We start from the raw sequence: 20814 nt of genomic DNA on the forward strand, positions 1-20814 counted from the left end.
TAGTTTATTTCTTTAAAAAACGAAAATTTTTTATATATAGTTTTTGTCGACATGCTGTAGACAACGACGAAAATAGTGGAAGAAACCTTGGTCTGATTTGTGATTTTATACAAATGGAGAAATCTTTAGCATAAGCATGTGTCCTTCTTTCACCGGTTGGATTTGTATCAAAATCCCGAAATCCTCAACTATCAAATCACTTCTACCTTGTTAATGAGCCAGATTGACCAACTTCTTTTTTATTGAAAAGAAGTAAATTTATGTAGCTGGGTAGAATCAATCCAATTGAACGTAGTCGATTGTAAAATGAACATAGTCAATCGGAGCAAATTGCAGTTGTCTACGTTACATTTTCCAGTCGACTACGTTTAATTGGACCGATTTTATTTTGGGACTGGATAAGCTCCCAAAAGGAGACAAAATTAATTGACCTTACATGCAACTTTTCAAAATTATAAAAAATAATACAATGTTATCTCAATAAACTAGTTCCATAGGATAGAAGGTACTGGGTGGACATGAACCAAGGATTATAAGGGGCTTGATGTTTAAGTTTTGTGAATAATAAAAAATTCACGATAAGAAGAGTTTAATCTATTGGTGGTCAACCTGATTCGAATATGAATTGGTCCGAGCTCATTGGACTTTTAGCTATTAGATAGTGCATGTCAAAAAAAAAAGACGAAGAAAAAATTCATTTCAAAAATCGCGGACCGTCCGATCTAACGTACTCCACAATAGATTGATCTGAACCGGTCTGGTCCATAAGATCGGCCCTCCCAACCAACCACCCAAGTCCCCACACCCTCGTATATAACCCAGTCTTCCCCCTTTCACATTTCCCTCCCAACTTCTTCTTCCTCATTTGCCATGAAATCCTCAGAGGACAGAATGACGGCATTGCCCCTCTCCTTGGGATCGCCGAGGAGGAACCTCAACCTCTGCTTCACCAAGCTCAAGTTCCCCCTCTGGTCCCAATCCCACCCCCCTTCTCCGCCGCCGCCTCCCCGCCCCTCCGCCGCCGCCACCCCCACCTCCACGCTCATCAAGACCTTCAACTCCCTCTACGATGCCTCCACCTCCAACTCCAAATCCATAACCCCCTCCTCCTACTCCCCCTCCCCCTCTTCCTCGACCCTCTCCTCCGACGATCCCGACCCCGACGCCGACCCCGCCGCCGCCCCCGAGCCGGACTTCTCCGCCATCTATGCCTCCCACCGCTTCTTCTTCTCCTCCCCGGGCCGCTCCAACTCCATCGTCGAGTCCCTACCCCGGCCCGGCCCCGGGATGGGGCCGCCTGAACCCGAGAACAACCCAGTCGTTGGCGGCGGGGTGGCGGTCCCCACCTTTTCGCCGGACCCGTACGCGGACTTCCGGCGGTCCATGCAGGAGATGGTGGACGCACGGGAGCTGTTCGACGTAAAGTCCAACTGGGAGTGCCTCCACGAGCTGCTCCTCTGCTACCTCTCCCTCAACCCGAAGAGCACCCACAAGTTCATTGTCGGGGCGTTCGCCGATCTCCTCGTCAGCCTAATGAGTGAGGACGGAGGAGATCGCGAGCGGCAATCCTCCCGGCAGGCTGCCCCATCCTGTGAACAGTGAATGCACCGAGCTGTTCAGTGGAATTCAGTTAAATTGCTGCCGAAAAAGGGGTGACGACGACGACGACGGCAACGAAGGTGATGTAACCGGGAAATGAAGATACGCAGGACCCTGCAGATCTGATGATTGAGATGAGATTGACTCGGCTGCGACGTACTTAACTTCGACTCAAATTAAGAAGAATAAATTTCCCCAATCGATATCGAAATTCAATCAATGTCCAAATACAACAGAAGTTACATCTCGATCAATACGCGGTGTTTGCTTGTCCAAGATCAGAGCTTCGACGCACACACCCGAGTTTCGGTAAGTACATGGGAAATGATACACACGACAAGTGAAAGAAACCGATTATTTCGGGTTTCGGATATCGAGGTTTCCGCTGGTGCTCCCGAGATTGCCCGAGAATAGTTAACATTGAGATTAGATATCGTATGTGTGTGTTTTGGCCTTCATGTGGTTAGTGATTTTGGACTGGAATGTGTTTTGGTGTGAAGTGGATAGAATTAGAAAAAGACATATGTATGTATGTATACGTACATGCGCGTGTTTGTGGGTAGGGGTAGGAAATTAACAATTGAATTGATGGATCGGTCTCCACTTTTGTTTTTACTACTCCTGCTTAATTTACTTTTTTTTTTATAAATAAAAAAATTATGAGAGATATTATTGTTATTGTAAGTTTAGGAAATCGAGTATTAAAAATTATTTCGTCACTCAATAAATGTGCTTCTTGATAATCAAATTTGTATTTTCCTCTTTATAGTGGTTTATCATTTATAGTGATTTATCATTAAATCAACATTTTGTTGGTTATCGGTGTTTTTTAATTTACTGTAAAAATATTATAATGTCTGCATGCAAAGTCCAAATTAACCACTTACCCCGTTGTCTGACTCTTGATGAACTGTTCTTTCCTCATGCTCTGAGTTGTCTCTACATGTATGTACTTCGTTCAATCATGCTCGTCTGTGTTCGTCCTATCTTCACAAACCTGAGGGAGAACACAAATGTGGGACTGTTCCATGTTATTAACCTTTTTTTTTTTTTACCTGTACGAGAGAGGCTCATGAATTTGAGAAGAAAACTGCGAAGGACCAGAAAGTATTATTAACGAAATCGGTCCACTGCATCAGCGGGAGATCGACTGATCATCGATTGAACCGTCCCTTTCTTAATTATAGTTGATGGATGGGACACTGGACATGCTGCTTAGGAATGTCAAATAATCGATTGGCTTGATCCGCTACTGGCCTGGAGAACTCGGTTCATGTAATGATTTCTCATTATAGAATTGAAGATAATGAGAATCGAACTTAAAACTGTATGTTACTAAATTGTGTTTTCTGAATCGTCGAGCTCAAATTGTATTACTGTAGATCGTTTACATAAATAGGCCAATAGCCTTTCAATCGAAAAAGAAAGAATGCTAATTTACGGGAATTTTAGAATCCCAATGAAGTCAATTATCTCAAATATCCTAACATACAATGACTTGATACACAATAAAATATCCCGTAATAATAATTCATCTTTTCCTTCTCCATTCATGTTGGTGGGAAGACAGGGAAAGAGATACGGGCGGTCAATCGAGATAAATGCGATACGATTTGAGACTTGTAATGTGAGACTCTAATATAAATACTTGTCATAGAAATAATATTGGACCCCGATACGAACTTGATTAACGAACTATGTAACATATCTTGACCTAATACATGATATTGGTCATCTCCATCCACCGTTTTTTTTTTGGTTATATTAAATAAATAAGAAAAAGAACAGTTCTTCCTGAGTATAAAGAAAAGGAGTCAGTCATGGCACGTTTTCACAGAGAACAACCCTATTTTCATTTTGTTTTATTTGATACTTCATAGGGTTTCGGTGTGTCCTATTAATTATTGGAAGGGGACCACGAGAAAAAGCCCATCTTAACACAGAGTTGCATGCTTGTTTCAGTTTCACTTCTCAAGATGAGAACGAGCGACACCATATATTTGTCCTCTTCTTGTTTGTACAATTGCTTTTTCGAGTAAGTTCGCGGGATATCTTCAGCTTATTGACCGTAGCTGATCTCCGCTCGAAAACATCACATTGCCCCGACCGTAAAACATTACTTTTATTGTATATAAAGTCCATTCGTAAGCTCCTTCTGCGAAAGGAATTCAATCAAGGAGGAGTAGTATTGTCCATTGCGGCCGGCATCGTGGAATGCGGTTCGTACGGTGTATATGATAATCTTTATTAGTATTAATTGAGTATTGATCAGTCATCAGTTGGGGTAGTTAATATTGGGACCTTGGGAAGTTAGATTTGCAGTGAGTGTGATAAAGCCATCAATGGGGATAGCATAGGAGCTTTCTATGTGCTGTTTTGAAGACTGACAACGATTGGAAGATTTATTATCCTACTAATCGATGCGATATGTTTGGTGATTTGTCTAGAAAACGCACCTCAACAAGATTCTTTATTACTTATTCACAATCTATTTATGTAATATTAAAGTTGGCTCCTCGGTTTCTGAGTGATGAGAGGCTTCCTTCACTTGATTATAGATTTCTTAGCTCCTCATCGCATGTTACTTCATATGTATGTACACAAAAATATCTCTATTGCAATAAAGAAGAATTTATTTTCACTCTATTTTCCATATGAAAATTAATTACTCTACATTTATATTTTTCCTAACCTAATTAATATTTCCCTAATAAATTTGTAACCGAAATAGTTAGTCAACAATATTCCTTCTCATTTATGTCATTTCCATTTGTTTTCAGAGGACGAGAGGAGAATCAAAATTATGGTGATTAGAGCTGAATTATGGCAACGTCAATTCCATCGGTGAGCAAACCCTCTCCTTACGTATATGGTTTTCGCAAGAATATAAGGCATCTCCGTTTTCTTCTTCCAATGTATATTCCCGGAGGCAATTCGTAAGGAGAGTGAGTCTATGTTTTCTTCTTCCTAGATATGTTGTCATCCTGATCGCCCGGAGAGAGCCGTGGAGGTTAGAGGAGTGACGGTGGTCGCGGCTAGCAGTAACATGCACGAGGTTCTCGCAGACAAACAAGTAGTATAACTGAGGAGAATGACGGTGGTAATTGCTTGGCTATCTAAGGTGGCTGCAATGACAGAAATGATGAGGTAGAGGAGCTCATGGACTCGAGGGCGCTGATGGTGGAAATGGACTCGACGAAAGTGGTTCAACTTGTGACCTGCTCACCGGTGCTAGAGCCTCAGGCTTCCCCAGACTCTTCCACTCGGGAATCTTTTAGTGGAACCTCTAGAGGTGTTGACTCTCTATTTGATCAAAACAATTTGTCATATTCCATTCCTCTGTTAACCTTGCGGGCGGGGGACGCCGGCGAGGACATACCGAGTTTTCTATCATTTTGAGCTGAGAAGTATCTATAATTTTTTTTATCAAAAAAATTGTATATAAATGTTTAATTTAATTATTAGTTATTATTTTCCATTTAATTCAGATAGCAGAGCTCCGAGAGTGCGAGATTTCGACCGTGACGTTGAACAATGGAAGGAGACAATGGGCCGTGGACATGCTTGGTGGGCCAAAGGCCCAATACTTTTTAGTTATATAAAAATATATTATAGATATTTTATTTAAAATAAAAGAATGTAAATGTTTTTATATATTACATGCTCGATGTTCTTCATCATTAGTATTCAATTCGTAAATGTAATTTATCAAATATCACTACAAATACTACAAGCCATCATTTTATCATAATGCTAAAGTATATTTACCAAAATATTAATTAAAATATATGAAAAAAGGCCCACGTGTTGCATTACCTACAAATTAGAATTCGACATTTGATAATTTGTTGAACTGAAAGCTTAATTCCATCCATTGCTTGATCGTGTACATATATTACCGATTACAAGGAAAAAAAGGAAATAGTTCTATTGCCTAATATGTATGTAACTAATAAGGCTAGTTAATATACATGATACAATATATTCCGCTAATCTCGGCAATGTATCTTTGTGATATACCTCGTAATACTCCCCCTCAAGTTGGAACATGAGAATCTCGAATATCCAACTTGCCCAAGAGAAAGTGGAATCGATATCGTCTTAAGGCCTTCATAAAGATGTCTGCAAGCTGCAGCTTTGTTAGAACATGTGAAGTCTTAATCACGCGAGACCAAATGTGTTAACAAATAAAGTGGCAATCTATCTCTATGTGCTTCGTCCTTTCATGAAACACTGGATTTGTTGCAATATGTAAAGCAGCCTGATTGTCACAAAACAATCAAGTAGGTTCACTATATTTGACCCCAAGAGAATCGAGCAGACTCCGAAGCCATAAGACCTCACTGATCGCTCCTGCTATGGCTTGATACTCCGCTTCAGTTGAAGAACGAGACACCGTGGACTATTTCTTTGTCTTTCAAGAAATAGGACACCCTCCAAGGGGGTGTGTGGCTATCTGAGAGTAGGCTAATGTGACGAGACATGTGATTTTTGGCATATGTGACTTGGACATCCATCACGACAAATCAAGTTTAATGGTATTAATTTAGAATTGAATATAGCTATGAATAAGGAGTGCGATGTTTGCCTCCGTGCAAAGTAGACTCGATCAAGTTTTGACTTAAGTATGAATAAAGCTATTTTTTCATTTCAATTGATTCACTGTGACTTATGGGGGCCTTATAAGGTGGCATCCATTTCTGGGGCTCATTACTTTTTTACGATTGTGGATGATTATAGTCGTGCCAAATGGTTATATTTATTGCAGGATAAATTTGAGACGCAGCGGCATCTTATTAATTTCTACAAATTGGTGAAGAATTAGTTTAATCGCACTATGAAAATAGTGCGAAGTGACCATGGAAAAGAATTTATCTCCAGGACTTATAGAGTTATTTTTCCATCAAAGGAATCATTCACCAAACATTTTGCACAGACACGCCCCAACATAATGGTCGCGTCGAGCGGAAGCATATGCATATATTAAACGTTGCACGATCGCTACTTTTTCAAGCATGACTTTTGACTGAATTCTAGGGAGAATGTGTTACCATGGCGGAACATTTGATTAATGTAACTCCCACATCACTTTTGGGAGGTAAGAGTTCATACGAAGTCTTGTTTGAAAGGCCACTGAATTATTCTGATTTGAGGGTATTTGGATGCTTATGTTATGCTCATGATAGATCGAGGGACAAGGATAAGTTCAAACCTTGTTCTCGTCGGTGCATGTTCGTCGGTTATCTATATGGCAAGAAGGGTTGGAGAGTTTACGATCTTGAGAAGAATGAGATATTTGTGACTCAAGATGTTCGATTTTGCGAGAGGGAGTTTCCATTTTTACAGATGAATGAAACGGGCAAGAAAGATGCAGGTCAGCTTCGTTTCTTTACTGACACTGAGAGGCATGTCGGTCAAGGTAGGAGTCAGGGGGATTCGAGATTTGAGCACTCGGCTAAAAGAGAAGAAGAAAATGGGCATTCAAATCCTTTAAACTCTGATACCATGTAAGTTTTACTTGGTCCTATAAGCGATTGAGCCTATCTCCAATCAAAAAACTCGAGCTGCATACGTTCTGGCCGTCGAACAAGTACACGCCGGAATTTCGAGGTAATTGTCTAGCTCATCCCAAAGTGTCTTTAGCCGAGAATAATACTTCGGGATTGACATACCTTCTTGCTTTAGATTACTGATTTCAGGTTTTAATTGATAAATTATTGTCGCATTCCCTTGTGAATACCTCTCATGGAGATCTTCCCACAAGGTCTGGGCCACCGTCGCACAAGCCACACTGGATTGGAGCTCCGAGTTCAGCGTGTTGAAAATCCAGGATATCACCAAAGCATTGCACATGTCCCACTTTGCCTGATTAGGGTCCCCTTCTGGTGGTCTTGGCACTGATCCGTCAATCATCCCAACTTTGTTCTTCGCTGTCAATGCAGTTAACATGGCTCTGGACCACGTGAGGTAGTTTGACCCATTCAACTTGCAATTGATCAGACTAACACCAGTGTAGTCTGATGGATTGACGGTGAAGATAGACAATAAGTCAGCCTCCATGCCCCCTGAAGCCTTTTCTCGAAGTATCCACCCCCTTCTTCATCTCTGCCTTCGCTCACAACCAACCGAGAAACCCTGAACCAGAAAAGGTAACACTCTCCTAACATTCTTACGCTCTGATACCATGATAATTTGTTGAACTGAAAGCGTAATTCCATTCATTGCTTGACCGTGTACATATATTACCGATTACAAGGAAAAAGAGGAAAGAGTTCTATTGCCTAGTATGTATGTAACTAATGAGGCTAGTTAATATGCGTGATCCCGCTAATCTCCGCAATGTATCTTTGTGATATACCCCGTAATGACATTTATTCACCTGTGCCAATACATTCCAGGCAATATTATTCACTGTTTGCGATGAAAGAATGATCGAGATGACAGTTCCTAGAATCCGAAAGTCAGCATCGAATTCCATAACTACAAGGAATCCATTGTTGATAGTCGACTGAGCGAGAACCCAAGATTTCCTTGTGTATAGCATATAGTACGTACACATTATGCACCCAATAAATCACATACTCAAGCTGCATGGAATCACTTATTATATCATAATTCTTACTACTACAATCGGTGCTATTATTATTGCTGTTGATGTAGTCGTCGTCATCATCACTAATACTTATCTACAGTGACCAACACTCATGTATTAGTCCACATTCGTGGTGAATGTCTCAAGGATATTCAACATGTTTCCTACCTAAGTTTTACTCCAGAAGAAATTAAAACTGGGGTTTTCTCAACAGATTATTAATATAAAGTAGGCAGACGCTTATATTTACTAAATTAATCTACCGATATCATTGTTATTATTCTATTAGTGCAAATAACGGCCATACCCATAATCTGACTGCCCTAAAAGAAGTAATATGGGGTACATTTGGATCATCGATGACTTTCAAGCAAACCAAGATCGATGCTAATCCCATGTAATTACGAAAAGTAAAACGAAGAGAGCCAATTGATTCCATGGACAAACAAATTGGATAACCCACTCGAGAGTTACTCTATATAGGGAGGCAAAGGAAAAAGCCAAACATGCAGCTTTCTTCTTGCAAATGTACCATCGAAGTTTTTTTTTTTAGTCCTTCCATGACAACTTTAACGCCTAGCAGTGGCAACAACACTTGCAGTTTTCTCCAAGTGTAAAAGGAGAAAATAAAGTACGTACCAAACTTCTCTTGAACCTGTGCCATCTGATAATATTCTATATATTTGCAGTGAAATTGAAACAAAAAAAAAAAAGCTCTTTGCAGCTATCTGTATGGAATCCCAGTCTTAATCTCTGGCTATATACCTCCTCAACAAAACATATGTTGATGGAGGGTGGTCCTTTCGACAATGAAGCGGTCACCTAAGTAGCATTTTGTTCTCCCTCTCAACTGTTAATAAGAGGATTGGACACTGGCATCTATAATTATTCGGAATGGACATGATCACGGCTACATGTAAGCTCAGTAGGAATTTAAGATGATATCAGAGTTAATAACTGACCCTTAACATCACGGGTTCACCATAGCGTAGGCTCGTACAGGCGGATCCTAATAGATGAAAGAATCTCATTATCCTTCAACTTGCAATAAATTATACATCATGAAGACGAGGAACATATGAACAATAATTAATACATAATATTCGGTCATAATATACTACATAGACACATCTGTTCATACTGGCAAAAGACAGAAATGTGTAGGTTCAGAAGCAACGGAATCTTCATATTTATCTTTCTGTTCTTTGCAATTTTAGAAGTGAGTTTTTTAAGGACATGTGGGATGAGCAGACACCCCAGCAAGATTCACTAATTGTTGCGTGGATAATGACTTGTTTATTCCTGCACAAAACAAAGTGGTGATTATATATGAATTGTTCAAGTGGGTACATGTGGATCGACTATTTAGACTTCGATGTTGGAACCAGGCCGTACCACTCTGTACCTCGTGAGCGTTATTCGAACCAGCAACCGATAAAGATTTACATCCACATCCAGGTGATAGAACTCGCTATATATAATGCGTTGTGAAATGATGAGTACTATAACTCGAATTTTCTCTAACATTGACGCTATTTTTATGTGATTAACCGACCCTCGATTCTCCTTTCATATTGTTTCTCATACATGTATACTACTTAATAGACAAAATTATACCTAATAATCCAGGAGCAGCTTTACCATAAGTTTTAAGTTCCCCCTTTCCAATTCGCATCCTAACGAGCAATACATTAGATAAGTTCTTTCCATCTGATTCATGAAATAAAATCTTATAGAACTTGAGAGGTCTGGCCCTTGTGCATTAACTATATATATCATTTTTTTTTGGGGGTAAGGACATTAATTATATCTTTATTTCTTATATCTACATCTGCTGCTTATTATTGTACCAGCTCAGTCACTTGATATATAGGTCCTTATTATTGGACCAACAATTTGGTAAATCATGAATGCTCCTGCGCAAAAAAAATTATAATGAATGGTACCATATAGCGTTAATACTTTGTACTGACGGAAACTTATGTTATTGATATATTCTAGTGAAATACAGCACAATAATACTTCACGTAGGCTCTCAGATCCTACTTGCACTTTGTGCGATCCGGCATGATCAGCGGAGATACGGTCAGAATTAAGGCTGGACCAGAACAGAAACTTGCCCAATCCAGATGGTGCGGGCATGCCAGGAATAAGCAACGTACCAACCAGCCCCATTTCATGGTATTATATACTAAAGATTTAACCTGGTTTAACTCCATGTCGATCATTGTAAATAATTTAATTACATGCTAATTTTTGTGAAGACTACACCTGATATAGCAGTTTGGAATTGTTTCAACACAGACGATAATGGTTTACGAGTGACACGTTTTTGCCGTGATCCATGTTTATTTTCAATCTGAAAAGCGACGGACTGAGAAGTGAAGAAAGATTGAAATGAGAACAGTGACTAAGATGCAAGAGTAAAAGGGAAATAAGTGATCATAAATGGTATATCGTAGTGACGGATGCTCTTGTCCAGTAATCAAGAGATTCTAAGTTCGATACTCGGTAGGACTACCCATACCCATTTATTAGTTATTAGAATTTCATTTAATTGTATTAGGGTTATATGAGCCACTCTTGTAGTCGAAATAAAAATGGAAATAAGTTAAATGAGGAACAGAGAAAAGCTTCAAGGCCGTAGATAATCTAAGAATTACAGACTTATCCTAAAAGGAAATTGTACTTTTCTGGTGAGACTAGGAGATGTCCCGGCCTCTTTATTAAGAGTAAATCTCATTCGGGTATTGGCATGACCTTAATTATGAGATGTTTCCAGCGAGCTTTGAACTACTTTACCGAAGGTAAGATGAAAAATGTTTCTTCGGTTCTATACAATTTATATTACTTCTATGTGTTCTGATCCCTTGTTAAAGGCAGGCCTTCTTCACCACAAAAAAAAAAAAGGGCAGGCCCTGCTTTGGGCTCAGAGTGCATCATCCACTCTGGGCCAAGTCCAGCCCATGCTTAGCGTCCAGTTTTGGATCCAATGGATGCTTTCTTTCCTTGGATCGTCTGGGAGAATTTCAGTCTCTTTACGATTTGCTTGATTAATTTACTCCATGTAATTTATATTTTCACCCTATTCTAGTCCTTCTGTTAATTCCATTAAAATCACATGGCACCTTCTGACGTTAAACTCCAAAATATCTTTTTAACCTCCTGGCACGTCGTCATACCATAAATCCATCATTATTTTTTGGTGTGTACCATGTTATCCAAAAATCTAACATGTCTCGACAAATTCAGTTTGAGCGAAGTTGTCCCATTAAGAGAATAAAGCTATTCCAATATGGATTTTCTCCTTTCACAAGACTCGAATCTGAAATCTTACTTAACAAGAATAAAAGCTGAACCATTTGAATTAACCCATGTTAGTATCCAAAGTGATTTTTTAAAAATTATAAATGATTCAGTTCTAAGAATATACGTTGGTATTTCTAATGACCATTGAGTGGCCTACATATTATAATATGTTTCTTTTCGGTGTATAAACTGGTATCTAAAAGTCTAACGGGGTCCTTATTAATCCAGTTTAAATCGGATCGGCCCATTATATTGTAAAGCTCTTTCAATAAAAAAATTTCTTCATTCGCAAGACTCGAACCCAAGATTTTTTTAAGGAGAACAACCAGAATCGCTTGAACAAAGCCTTGTTGGTCGTAATATGTTTTTAATTTGAATAAGATATTCCTTGTCTTATATATTGATGAGGGAATTATATCCTTTTGATGGAATGATATTTCATGAAAAACGTAACTAATATTGAGGGTCTGTTTTTGCAAACCAGACCGTTGTAATCGAAACTAACTTAATTTTGTCCGAAAAAAGATTTTATTTTGAGAATTGAGCTGGTTTCGGAGAACACCTCTCTTGATAATTATGATAAGAAAATAATTTACTTTAAGAAAATATCATTTTGTACCATATTCCACGACAAATCGAGCAAATTCATATCATAGGGATGTCAAATATTATATGTATATTTCGGTATCAACCCTGGTATCTAAAAGTTCAATTAGGCCCCAACTAATTCAGTCCAGCCGAATTGGTCCACTAATATTATATGTATATTTCATAACAATCATCTTCATTGTCGTTTCTCATACTTGCAGCTCTTATTTGTGATGAAGTGTTCGATCGATCTAGAAGATTGAATTACCTTAAGATATCGGGTCCATGATCGCTTCATGTTCTTCTTCCATTTTGGTCACTGCTAGCATATGGCACTGGCGTAGATTTAGTCTGGAGAAAAAGAGTGTAAATTCCTATGTCCCGTTTGATAAATGTGGATTTTTCTCGAACAAATCAGAATTATTGATGGTCGAAAGTAACCTTTTCAAGTTGGATCTACCACTTACACTTGGAGAGTTGATAAAGTACAAGCGACAATCAAAAGATGGTATAGCGCAGTAGAGCACGCTCTCGCTTGTTGATCTAGAGATCGCAAGTTCGATACCTAATGGAACTACTCGTGTCTCATTTATTAGTTATTTATGATTTCTCTTTCATTATACTATGTCTTGGGCCTCATTTATAATCACCTAGCAGCTAATTTTGAGGCGTGGCCTGTACCCTTAGATCCATCGATGAATCCATGATAACTCGAAAATTTGATAAAAATGCAAACGCAGAGGGAAAGTATCTTGGTTTCGGAAGGAGTTATATTTGGTAATGAAGGTATGGAAGGCTTCACTTATTTTAGGAGGCAGAATTTCATGGAAAGACTACCATTTGCTGAACGGTTATGAATATTTACTTTTGACTTTTGAAATGGAAATTGAAGAGCCAACCGCGGCAGTATTGATGATTTTGATATAGGAAGGCATTAAATCAGATTTTCTGGTAATCACAATAGTTATACGAGGGGAAGTAGGGGATATTTGTCGATAGTCGAGCCTGGAATTTCCTGATTTTATGGAAATCTCCTTCTCATAATGGGGGTTTCACTCTTAGGGTTTTGACTGGAGGATGGTTGATGAATCCTATCGTTCGATGGTATTCGAATTTAACTGACTCTGTTATGTTTCTTGTAAAATATGTTCATAATATTTTGATAAATCCCATGTTTTCTAGGCAGTGCTCGATTTATACATATGGTACAGGTGATTATTATTATTTTTGCCTCACTAAGGGATTAATTTGGTTGTAGGGAGGCTTTATTTTTTTTTCCCCAGCATAATAATTTTCATCATAAATCCAAACTCGTAAGGTTAATTTTTCTTTTCGTCAGTGTACTGAACTTCGAGGTATTCGGAAACCACATAAGCCCATCAATGGCAACAAAATGGAATGGTTTCTCGATCGAGAACCGATGGACAAGCTCCTTTGATTTACTTGCTACTTAGCAATGGGAAAACTACGGAGTACGACGGCCTCAACAGTGAGACCTGGTCCAAAGCCAAGGAGGATGCCCCAGTCGAATCCTTCACCGGTGGTTGCCATTCCCGCCTCTAATGAGTTCTGTCGTATTTCATCCAGGATGAACAACAAGCACGCTCCTATCATGTTACCGTACTCTCTTAGGACGGTCCTAGTGGCCCGCAGCTTCTCCTTCCTCAGCCCTAGCTTTGCTTCTATCATGTCGAGGATTTTCGGGCCACCAGGATGAGCTGCCCAAAACAAGGAGTTCCAGTCATTGATCCCAGTGGGACCTAGAGCTTCCACCAAGCTCTTCTCCAGGTTGTCGGCAATCAACGAGGGCACTTTTTCCGAAACATGCACAATGAGTCCCGCATCGAGAAAGTCCAGAGTGACTTCGCTGTCAGAATCGGGTACGAGATGCATCGAAGTGTGAGCAATTTGGAAGATAGGTCGTTCCACTGATGGTATTGGATCAGCACCAGCTATTGCAGCGGATGCCCCATCACTGAAGAGCGCTTGGCCTACTAGGTTAGTTATGTGCTTGGATGGGCCACGGAAGCTCGAGATCGTGTTGTCTACACAAACTACGAGTACACGGGCACTGGCATTGTTCTCTGCCAGGTCTTTAGCTATTCGAAGGGCAGTTCCCCCGACATAGCAGCCTTGTTGGTACAGTGGGACCCTTTTAACAGATGGTTCAAGTCCGAGGAGCTTGATCAATTTATAGTCAGCCCCAGGAGTTGCCGCTCCGACAACTGAGCTGAACACAAGGTGGGTGATCTTCCATACTGGCTGGCCCCATTCCTCGATCGCCTTTGAGGCTGCTTCCATGGCAAGTTTAGGCACCTCAGACGCTACCAACTGTTGTCGAACATTGAGGGACGGACCATCATAGGTCAGTATGGCAGGATTCTGCTTCAGTATTTCTTCAGTCAAGTGCATGTAGCGTTTCCTTATTGTGGACTTCTCACCTGCAATTAGTATCAAAACATTACAAGAAAATACGAAGGATCGATAGGTAACTAAGCATATTAGCATGACTGATAATGCTAATGCTTGTTCACTGCTTTCAGTAAGCTGAGTTTCCGGAATGCTTACAGATTCGAATGAACTTCTCTTTGAGTTCTGTCATGTGGTCACAGCCAGAGAGTCGAAAGTAGTAGTCCGGAAAATCAGCCTGATAGACGACATACGAGGGAATGGCAGTGCCAATGGCCATAATCGTGGCTGGACCTTTGGCTTGCTGGCTGTATCCCATCTCTCCCGAAACACCTACTTGAGGATTAATTATCCATCCCACCCTGGCAGCTGCCCGTTTATATAGAAAACTCATTGATGCTATAACATATATATATATATATATATAATCTATGTTGACAAAAGGAGCCATGTTATGGCATGAGTTATCTGATAAAACAAAAAAAGAAAGAGAAAAATTCAAGAATTTCGCAAAATAGATGTAATATTCTATTCCAATATATCATAGTACAAGAGAATGATAGATTAGACGGAAGGTATAAACAATCTTGACTGTTTAATTCTATCGATCCTCGCCAGCTACCTTTCCTTATTTACTTAACCATTTGAGAAAACCAATTAATACGAGAATGAGATATTCTTTTTCTTAATTAATTATTAATTATTACGTTGGACTCACCATTCACATTTCTCGAGATTCAGAATAGTTTGGGGACCGCATATCTTCTTTTGGTCGATTGTGTACGCCTAGTTTGATACTCGTTCAATATACGTAATAGTATCTGCAAGGAGAATCAACTTAGCGCAAAATCGAGATCCTGGGTGATAAATGAAGATTACCAAAAAAGAATTTACTGCATACATATATATATATGGTGGCATTCTCATATCCAAACAATAAAGGAAGAATGAGCGTTCTTGATGTATCCATTGCCATGTGACAACCACTTCATTTTTGCTAGTTTCAGCAATTCTATTGAAATTTTTGCTAGTTGTAGTAATTCTATTAAAATGCCTAATACTCGTGAAAAAGTATGGCCGTACTCATGGCCATTGGAACTGACAGTACATAAATTTCTAAATTTCTTAAAATTTTCAAAGACACAATACTTCGTTTGAAACACGTAGTACTCCTGAATAAATCTTTGACTGTACTGAGGATTAGAACTGATATAACTGATATATAGTACTAGAATCATTGAAAGAACTTTCATTATAGACCTAAAATTGTAAAACTTCATTATAGAGCTACTAAGTGCAGGAGGAATGAATGGATTAATTACCAAGAGTTTTTCTGCTCAGTACTAAAATTTTTAATTTAAACGTTGCCGTAGTACTACTATTAAGACTCTTAGTACTGATGGGGAAAAAAAAAATATGGCAGTCGTGAGGGTTGACGCTAATAGTACTTCAATTTTAAGAACTGCTGTACTTCGTCCAGGAACGGATGGTGAGGACTTAAATTTATGATAGTACTTAAATTTATGAAAGTGCTAGTAATTTATCCACGTTTCACTGCAGATTATATGATAATGTTTTCAAACAATCATATCCTATAATTAAATTATGATATTATTATCCTATCACATCATATATTATTAATAATCATTATAAAGTATACATTCTTCGTAACTAAAAAGTAATAGTCTTTTATTTTGACTAAATTTAAATTCTTTTTAAATAAGAAAACAAAAATAATTTAATTTAAAATGAAAAGCAGTTGATAAGAAATTGAAGATTTTGTGGGATTAGTTGATAATAAGAGTAAGAAAAACCATAAATGAATAGGTAGATTAGATGATGTTCAAAATAATAAATTTAAAATATAAGATGGTCTTAGTAAAGAAAGAATGTGAACCAGCATAAATTGATTTAGGTGGATCAGCGCTTCCCCTGAAGTATGGTTTGGGTCCAAGTTTTTTCTATGAAGAAAATACACAATCGCGAGAGTTTTACCTCTCAGTGGACTGATCGGGCTTGAACTGAATTACCAGGTCGGCCCTATGGCTTGGTTAATAAAGCAATTGCTTTTGGCCTACAATTTTAAGCAATTTATCCATCCAAGATTAAGGCTCTTAAAATTAATTTGCCTTGTCTAATTTATGATAGGTTTAGTTCTTTCCATAATAGATTAAGGCCTCGAACATTAAATTGCCTAACTATAATAAATTTTCTTGCCAAACTAATTTCAAATAAATCTCATTTTTCTTATTTGTATTAATTAGCCCACTCTAATATAATTAATTTCATAAGGGCCCTAAGGGCATCTGCTATGCTATATTTTTTCAGGCTCAGTTGCCTCCACGCCTCCACGTGGCAAGTGGGCCAAGATGATTTTCTTCCCCCACTATGGGGGAAGAGTGCGGTTGCATCTTTCCTATTTTGTTAATCTTTTAAGGTTCAAAGAGAAAATCAAGAGAGGGAGTAGCACAGTAGTGTACATCTCGCTTGATGATCAAGAGGTGTTAGGTTCGATATTCAGTGAGATTATCCGTGCTCCTTTATTATATATTTAGGATTTCTATTTTAATACACTAGATTTATGAGTCTCCTTTGTAATCGAAAAAAAAAATCAAAGAGACATAGCTTTCCAATTCTATTATTTTTTTTAAGAAATGAGCCCACAAGTCATAATTAAATGGAACTTACCATTGGGAGACAAAATGTCATTTTCTGTTCAATGCCAATTTATCCGAAGGGGCGCTCATGTAACATAGTGTGAGGAGAAAATTTTAGATGATCCTATTTCAAATGACGTGATGAGGAAGAACCAATAAGAATTTTTTAATGAAGAATAATTATAGCAATTATTCGAGTGATTAGCACCAAATCTTTAGTTTCATGCATTTCAATTGGTGCTTCCTCACACCACGTGGCGATGTAGGATCACGCAATAACTTCTCTAGTGTGAGGGTCCTGAAATGGGATTTGAATCTTTGCCCATTGCGGATGCTCTAACATTAGATTGCCTAACTTAATCTATAATCAACTTACTTGCCAAACTAAATTCCTAATAAATCTCTATTTCCTTATTTGTATTGATTAACCTTTTGTAACGTTCAATTAAGGTAATTTTTGTTCTCATTCTCTTTTTGTTCTGTCAAAAGATGAGCGGCGCGTCAGAGCAGAGAGATCTCTCTCCTCTTCTCCTCTCTTTCCTCCCCCACCACACCATAACCCCGCTCCCCTGTTCTCCTCTTCAATTCTCCCCATCATTCTGATCGATAGACAGAGACATTGACAGACTGAATATATGTGTACACATATATATACATGTAAAATCATGTTCGTTGATTTTATATTCAGTGGTTGCATGCATATGGCATATTATTTTTAGAGTAAAATGCAATTTTCATCCTGACCTTTAAGCCTAATGGTAAAGTGTCTCTTGATCTTTTAAATTTTACACTAAACCATATGAGGAGCTATTTAAAAAGAAACAAAATGCACCCCAATCACTATTCTTTTATGGAAAGGATTTAAATTATTATTATTTTCCGATTTTAAAAAGTGATTTCAATTCGTTAAAAACTTTGAAAATTGATGAGGAGGAGATCGTCTTGAGTTCTTCTTGTGTTCTGCCAAGCTTTGTGTTCTGAATAATTACTCCGCAGAAGAGTTCAATGTCTTGAAGGAGAAATTCGAATAAGTTAAATTACACCTGACATGATAATCCCTGTAAAATTTCCATTGGGTCAATAAGCGATTGAGTCCATCTCCAACCCAAAAGCTCGAGCTTATAGGTTGTGATACACAATCTCTTATAAACTTGTGGAATTCCTTTTATATTTTGATGTGGGACTTAACTCTCAACACCCGCTCTCACTTGGCAACGTGTGGCTTTGACGCTTCACCTACACATGCCACGTGGACTTGAACACCCGCCCTCAAGAACTGACTACGAGCCGGGACTGGACTTCCGTGCTCGGGACTTAACCACGAGGTGGACTTTTTCTTACACCTCGGGCGAAAGGAGAGGGGATAATTAATAATAAGGCCACACTTGGGCTGGACTAAGATAAGGCGTACTTTGGCTACCTCGAAACTAGACTTGGCGTGATGTGAGCCCACACGTGTGCGCGAAAGCATAACCCGCTCTGATACCATGTAAAATTTCCATTGAGCCAATAAGCGATTGAGTCCATCTCCAACCCAAAAGCTCGAGCTGATAGGTTGTGGTACACAATCTCTTATAAATTTGTGGAATTCCTTTTTATATTTTCGATGTGGGACTTAACTCTCAACAATCCCAAGAGGTATTCTGAGATTTGTTAATCAGGACGATGCACGTACAAACAATAAGGGAGGATAGAGAATAACCCTCATTGAAATCCTTTCCAAATCGGTAGAGATTAATCCCATCGGCATCGGAATCCTCCCATAGAATTCCGAATTAGCTCGGTCGGTCTTTCAATCGCCTTGATCACGATTTCCATCACGTACGGATTCCTCAATGGGGGAGAATTAATTTTAAAACATTAACAGAAAAAGAAAAAAAGAAGAAGGTCGAGGCAGAACATGCCGGTCGTTACCAAATGCACTGTAGATTTACAAAGTAATGACAACGACAAATTCACAAAAGAAAATAAGTCTTTTCTGAAGACTCTTGATGATATTTCTCTCTGGTGAAAACAATGATATTCCAATTTTTTTGCGATCGGATGTTCCGATTTATTATTATATGCTTATCTAAAACATGAAATCAATAGAATATGAAGATTATTTTACTTACTATATGATGTGATTGTTAAAATAGGGATGCCTGAAGTTAAGAGTAACAATGAGATCTCTTGAATCTCTGTTTAATGATCAGAGAGCTCCCTTTTTATTGATCATTTGATGGGGATTTTTATACAGGAGATATCTCTAGTAACTGCCCTTAATGGGTGGTTTAGAAGCGATTACAATTTAAAGTGTGATAATTGTTCCCGCCTTTCTTTCTAACGGACTTACTGATCATGAGCCTGATATTTTTGGGGGGACTTATTCCCGAGCCCATCATTTGTCCCCCCAGCGTCTATGCCCATGATGGTGGGGAGAGGCACGTCGATTATACATGCAGCTGGGAGTATTTCTTCTGCTTTTGTCTTTTAAGCTCCTGTCCACAAAGGATTTGCTTTTTTTTTTTCCTAATAGTTTCCTTAGGGAAATACTTTAAGAATGCTTGTCCTTTCTTTTTCTTGTTGGCTATTCAAAGTCTTGCTTCGAGATTGCACCTCGAGCCTGCGAAGGTAGATCGTTTGGCTCTATGAGAGTTGGGGTTGAGCGTTAGTAGAGGCTTAGTTGAGAAGGGCATAAAGTTGCCCCCCCATACTACGACAATTCTCGACTCTGCAAACATTTATGCTGGCTAAATCGACAGTTCAGGCAGTCATTAGGCTTGCAATGGGCACGTAGGTTGTAGGTTTTGCGAAGATTCCTTTCTTTTACTCTTATCATCCTATATTCCACTTCACTTTTGTTTCAACATTGACTTGCCTCGTAATTTCGGTAGGTGTTTCAGCATATGTTTCCAAGTCTTGTTGTAAAATCCAAACTCTTTCTTTGCTACTTCATTTGTATAGTTGCAGTTTGATTGCCCATGCTCGAACTTGATAGAAGCAATAGTTGAACTTAGTGAAAATTATTGTCAACTTCCTTCGCTTCACTTTATTCTTTTAGTCGCCTCACTTAACTGCACTCTTGTTGCTGCAACAAAGGGTTCCCCTCAATTTTCTTTTCTTCGGGGTATGCTTTGCGTGGCCTTACTTTGCTTTGCTTTATAAGATTTCTTCGCCTTTCCATGTCACCTCACTTAACTTGGACATTTCTTTGGATTATTGCTCTTTCGTGCCGCTCAACTAGCATCTGTCACATCGTTTGAGTTTCTGTTTTTCGCATAGCTTCATCTGATGTTTCATATAATAGAACTGCTGCACTTGATTTCCATAAAAAAATGTAGATTATAGTCTTCGCTCGTTTGGCCTAGACTGTGATATTTGCTTGTATAGTGTTTCTTTGCACGGATCACGATCTCTTTTTCTTACCACTGGCGGCTGCTTTACAGCTTTGTTGTTCATCACCATGATCCTCTCTTTTTCCTCTTTGACTTATACACTTCACATGAGGTGCACTCTCTTGTTTCACAGATATCATATTCGTGGCTTCACTTACTTTCCGCTTGTTATTTTCGTTTTTTCGTTCGAGCAATAATCTCAAGCTTCGCTTGATTTGTAGCTCTTTATTCACTCTAGCTATGAGCTTTACGTAGTAGTCGAATTCTGCATGGTACTCATATT

The 20814-nt window shown here is 38.7% G+C and overlaps 2 protein-coding genes across 2 annotated transcripts; one reads left to right on the forward strand and one right to left on the reverse strand.

Moving 5' to 3' along the window:
* Positions 1–829: 829 nt before the first annotated feature.
* LOC116216054 (transcription repressor OFP12-like) lies at positions 830–2361 on the forward strand. The gene has a single exon (XM_031551974.1). It carries the CDS (start codon positions 871–873, stop codon positions 1600–1602), a length of 732 nt encoding a protein of 243 aa, XP_031407834.1. The 5' UTR covers positions 830–870; the 3' UTR covers positions 1603–2361.
* Positions 2362–13392: 11031 nt separating this feature from the next.
* On the reverse strand, positions 13393–20343 carry LOC116187166 (chalcone synthase-like). Its single transcript, XM_031515773.1, has 3 exons — positions 20326–20343; positions 14657–14816; positions 13393–14529 (listed from the first exon to the last, which is right to left on the reverse strand). The coding sequence occupies exons 1-3, from the start codon at positions 20341–20343 to the stop codon at positions 13535–13537; spliced, it is 1173 nt and encodes a 390-aa protein (XP_031371633.1). The 3' UTR covers positions 13393–13534.
* Between the last annotated feature and the right edge of the window lie 471 nt (positions 20344–20814).

This window comes from Punica granatum, chromosome 8, assembly GCF_007655135.1.
Source record: "Punica granatum isolate Tunisia-2019 chromosome 8, ASM765513v2, whole genome shotgun sequence".
Classification (NCBI taxonomy): domain Eukaryota; kingdom Viridiplantae; phylum Streptophyta; class Magnoliopsida; order Myrtales; family Lythraceae; genus Punica; species Punica granatum.

Bases quoted from the DNA above. Each gene is read 5' to 3' on its own strand.
- LOC116187166 (XM_031515773.1), bottom strand. The intron at 14,530-14,656 runs GTAAGCATTCCG...TACTAATTGCAG, and splicing joins AGAGAAGTTCATTCGAATCT to GTGAGAAGTCCACAATAAGG.
- LOC116216054 (XM_031551974.1), top strand. From the start codon at position 871: ATGAAATCCTCAGAGGACAGAATGACGGCATTGCCCCTCTCCTTGGGA.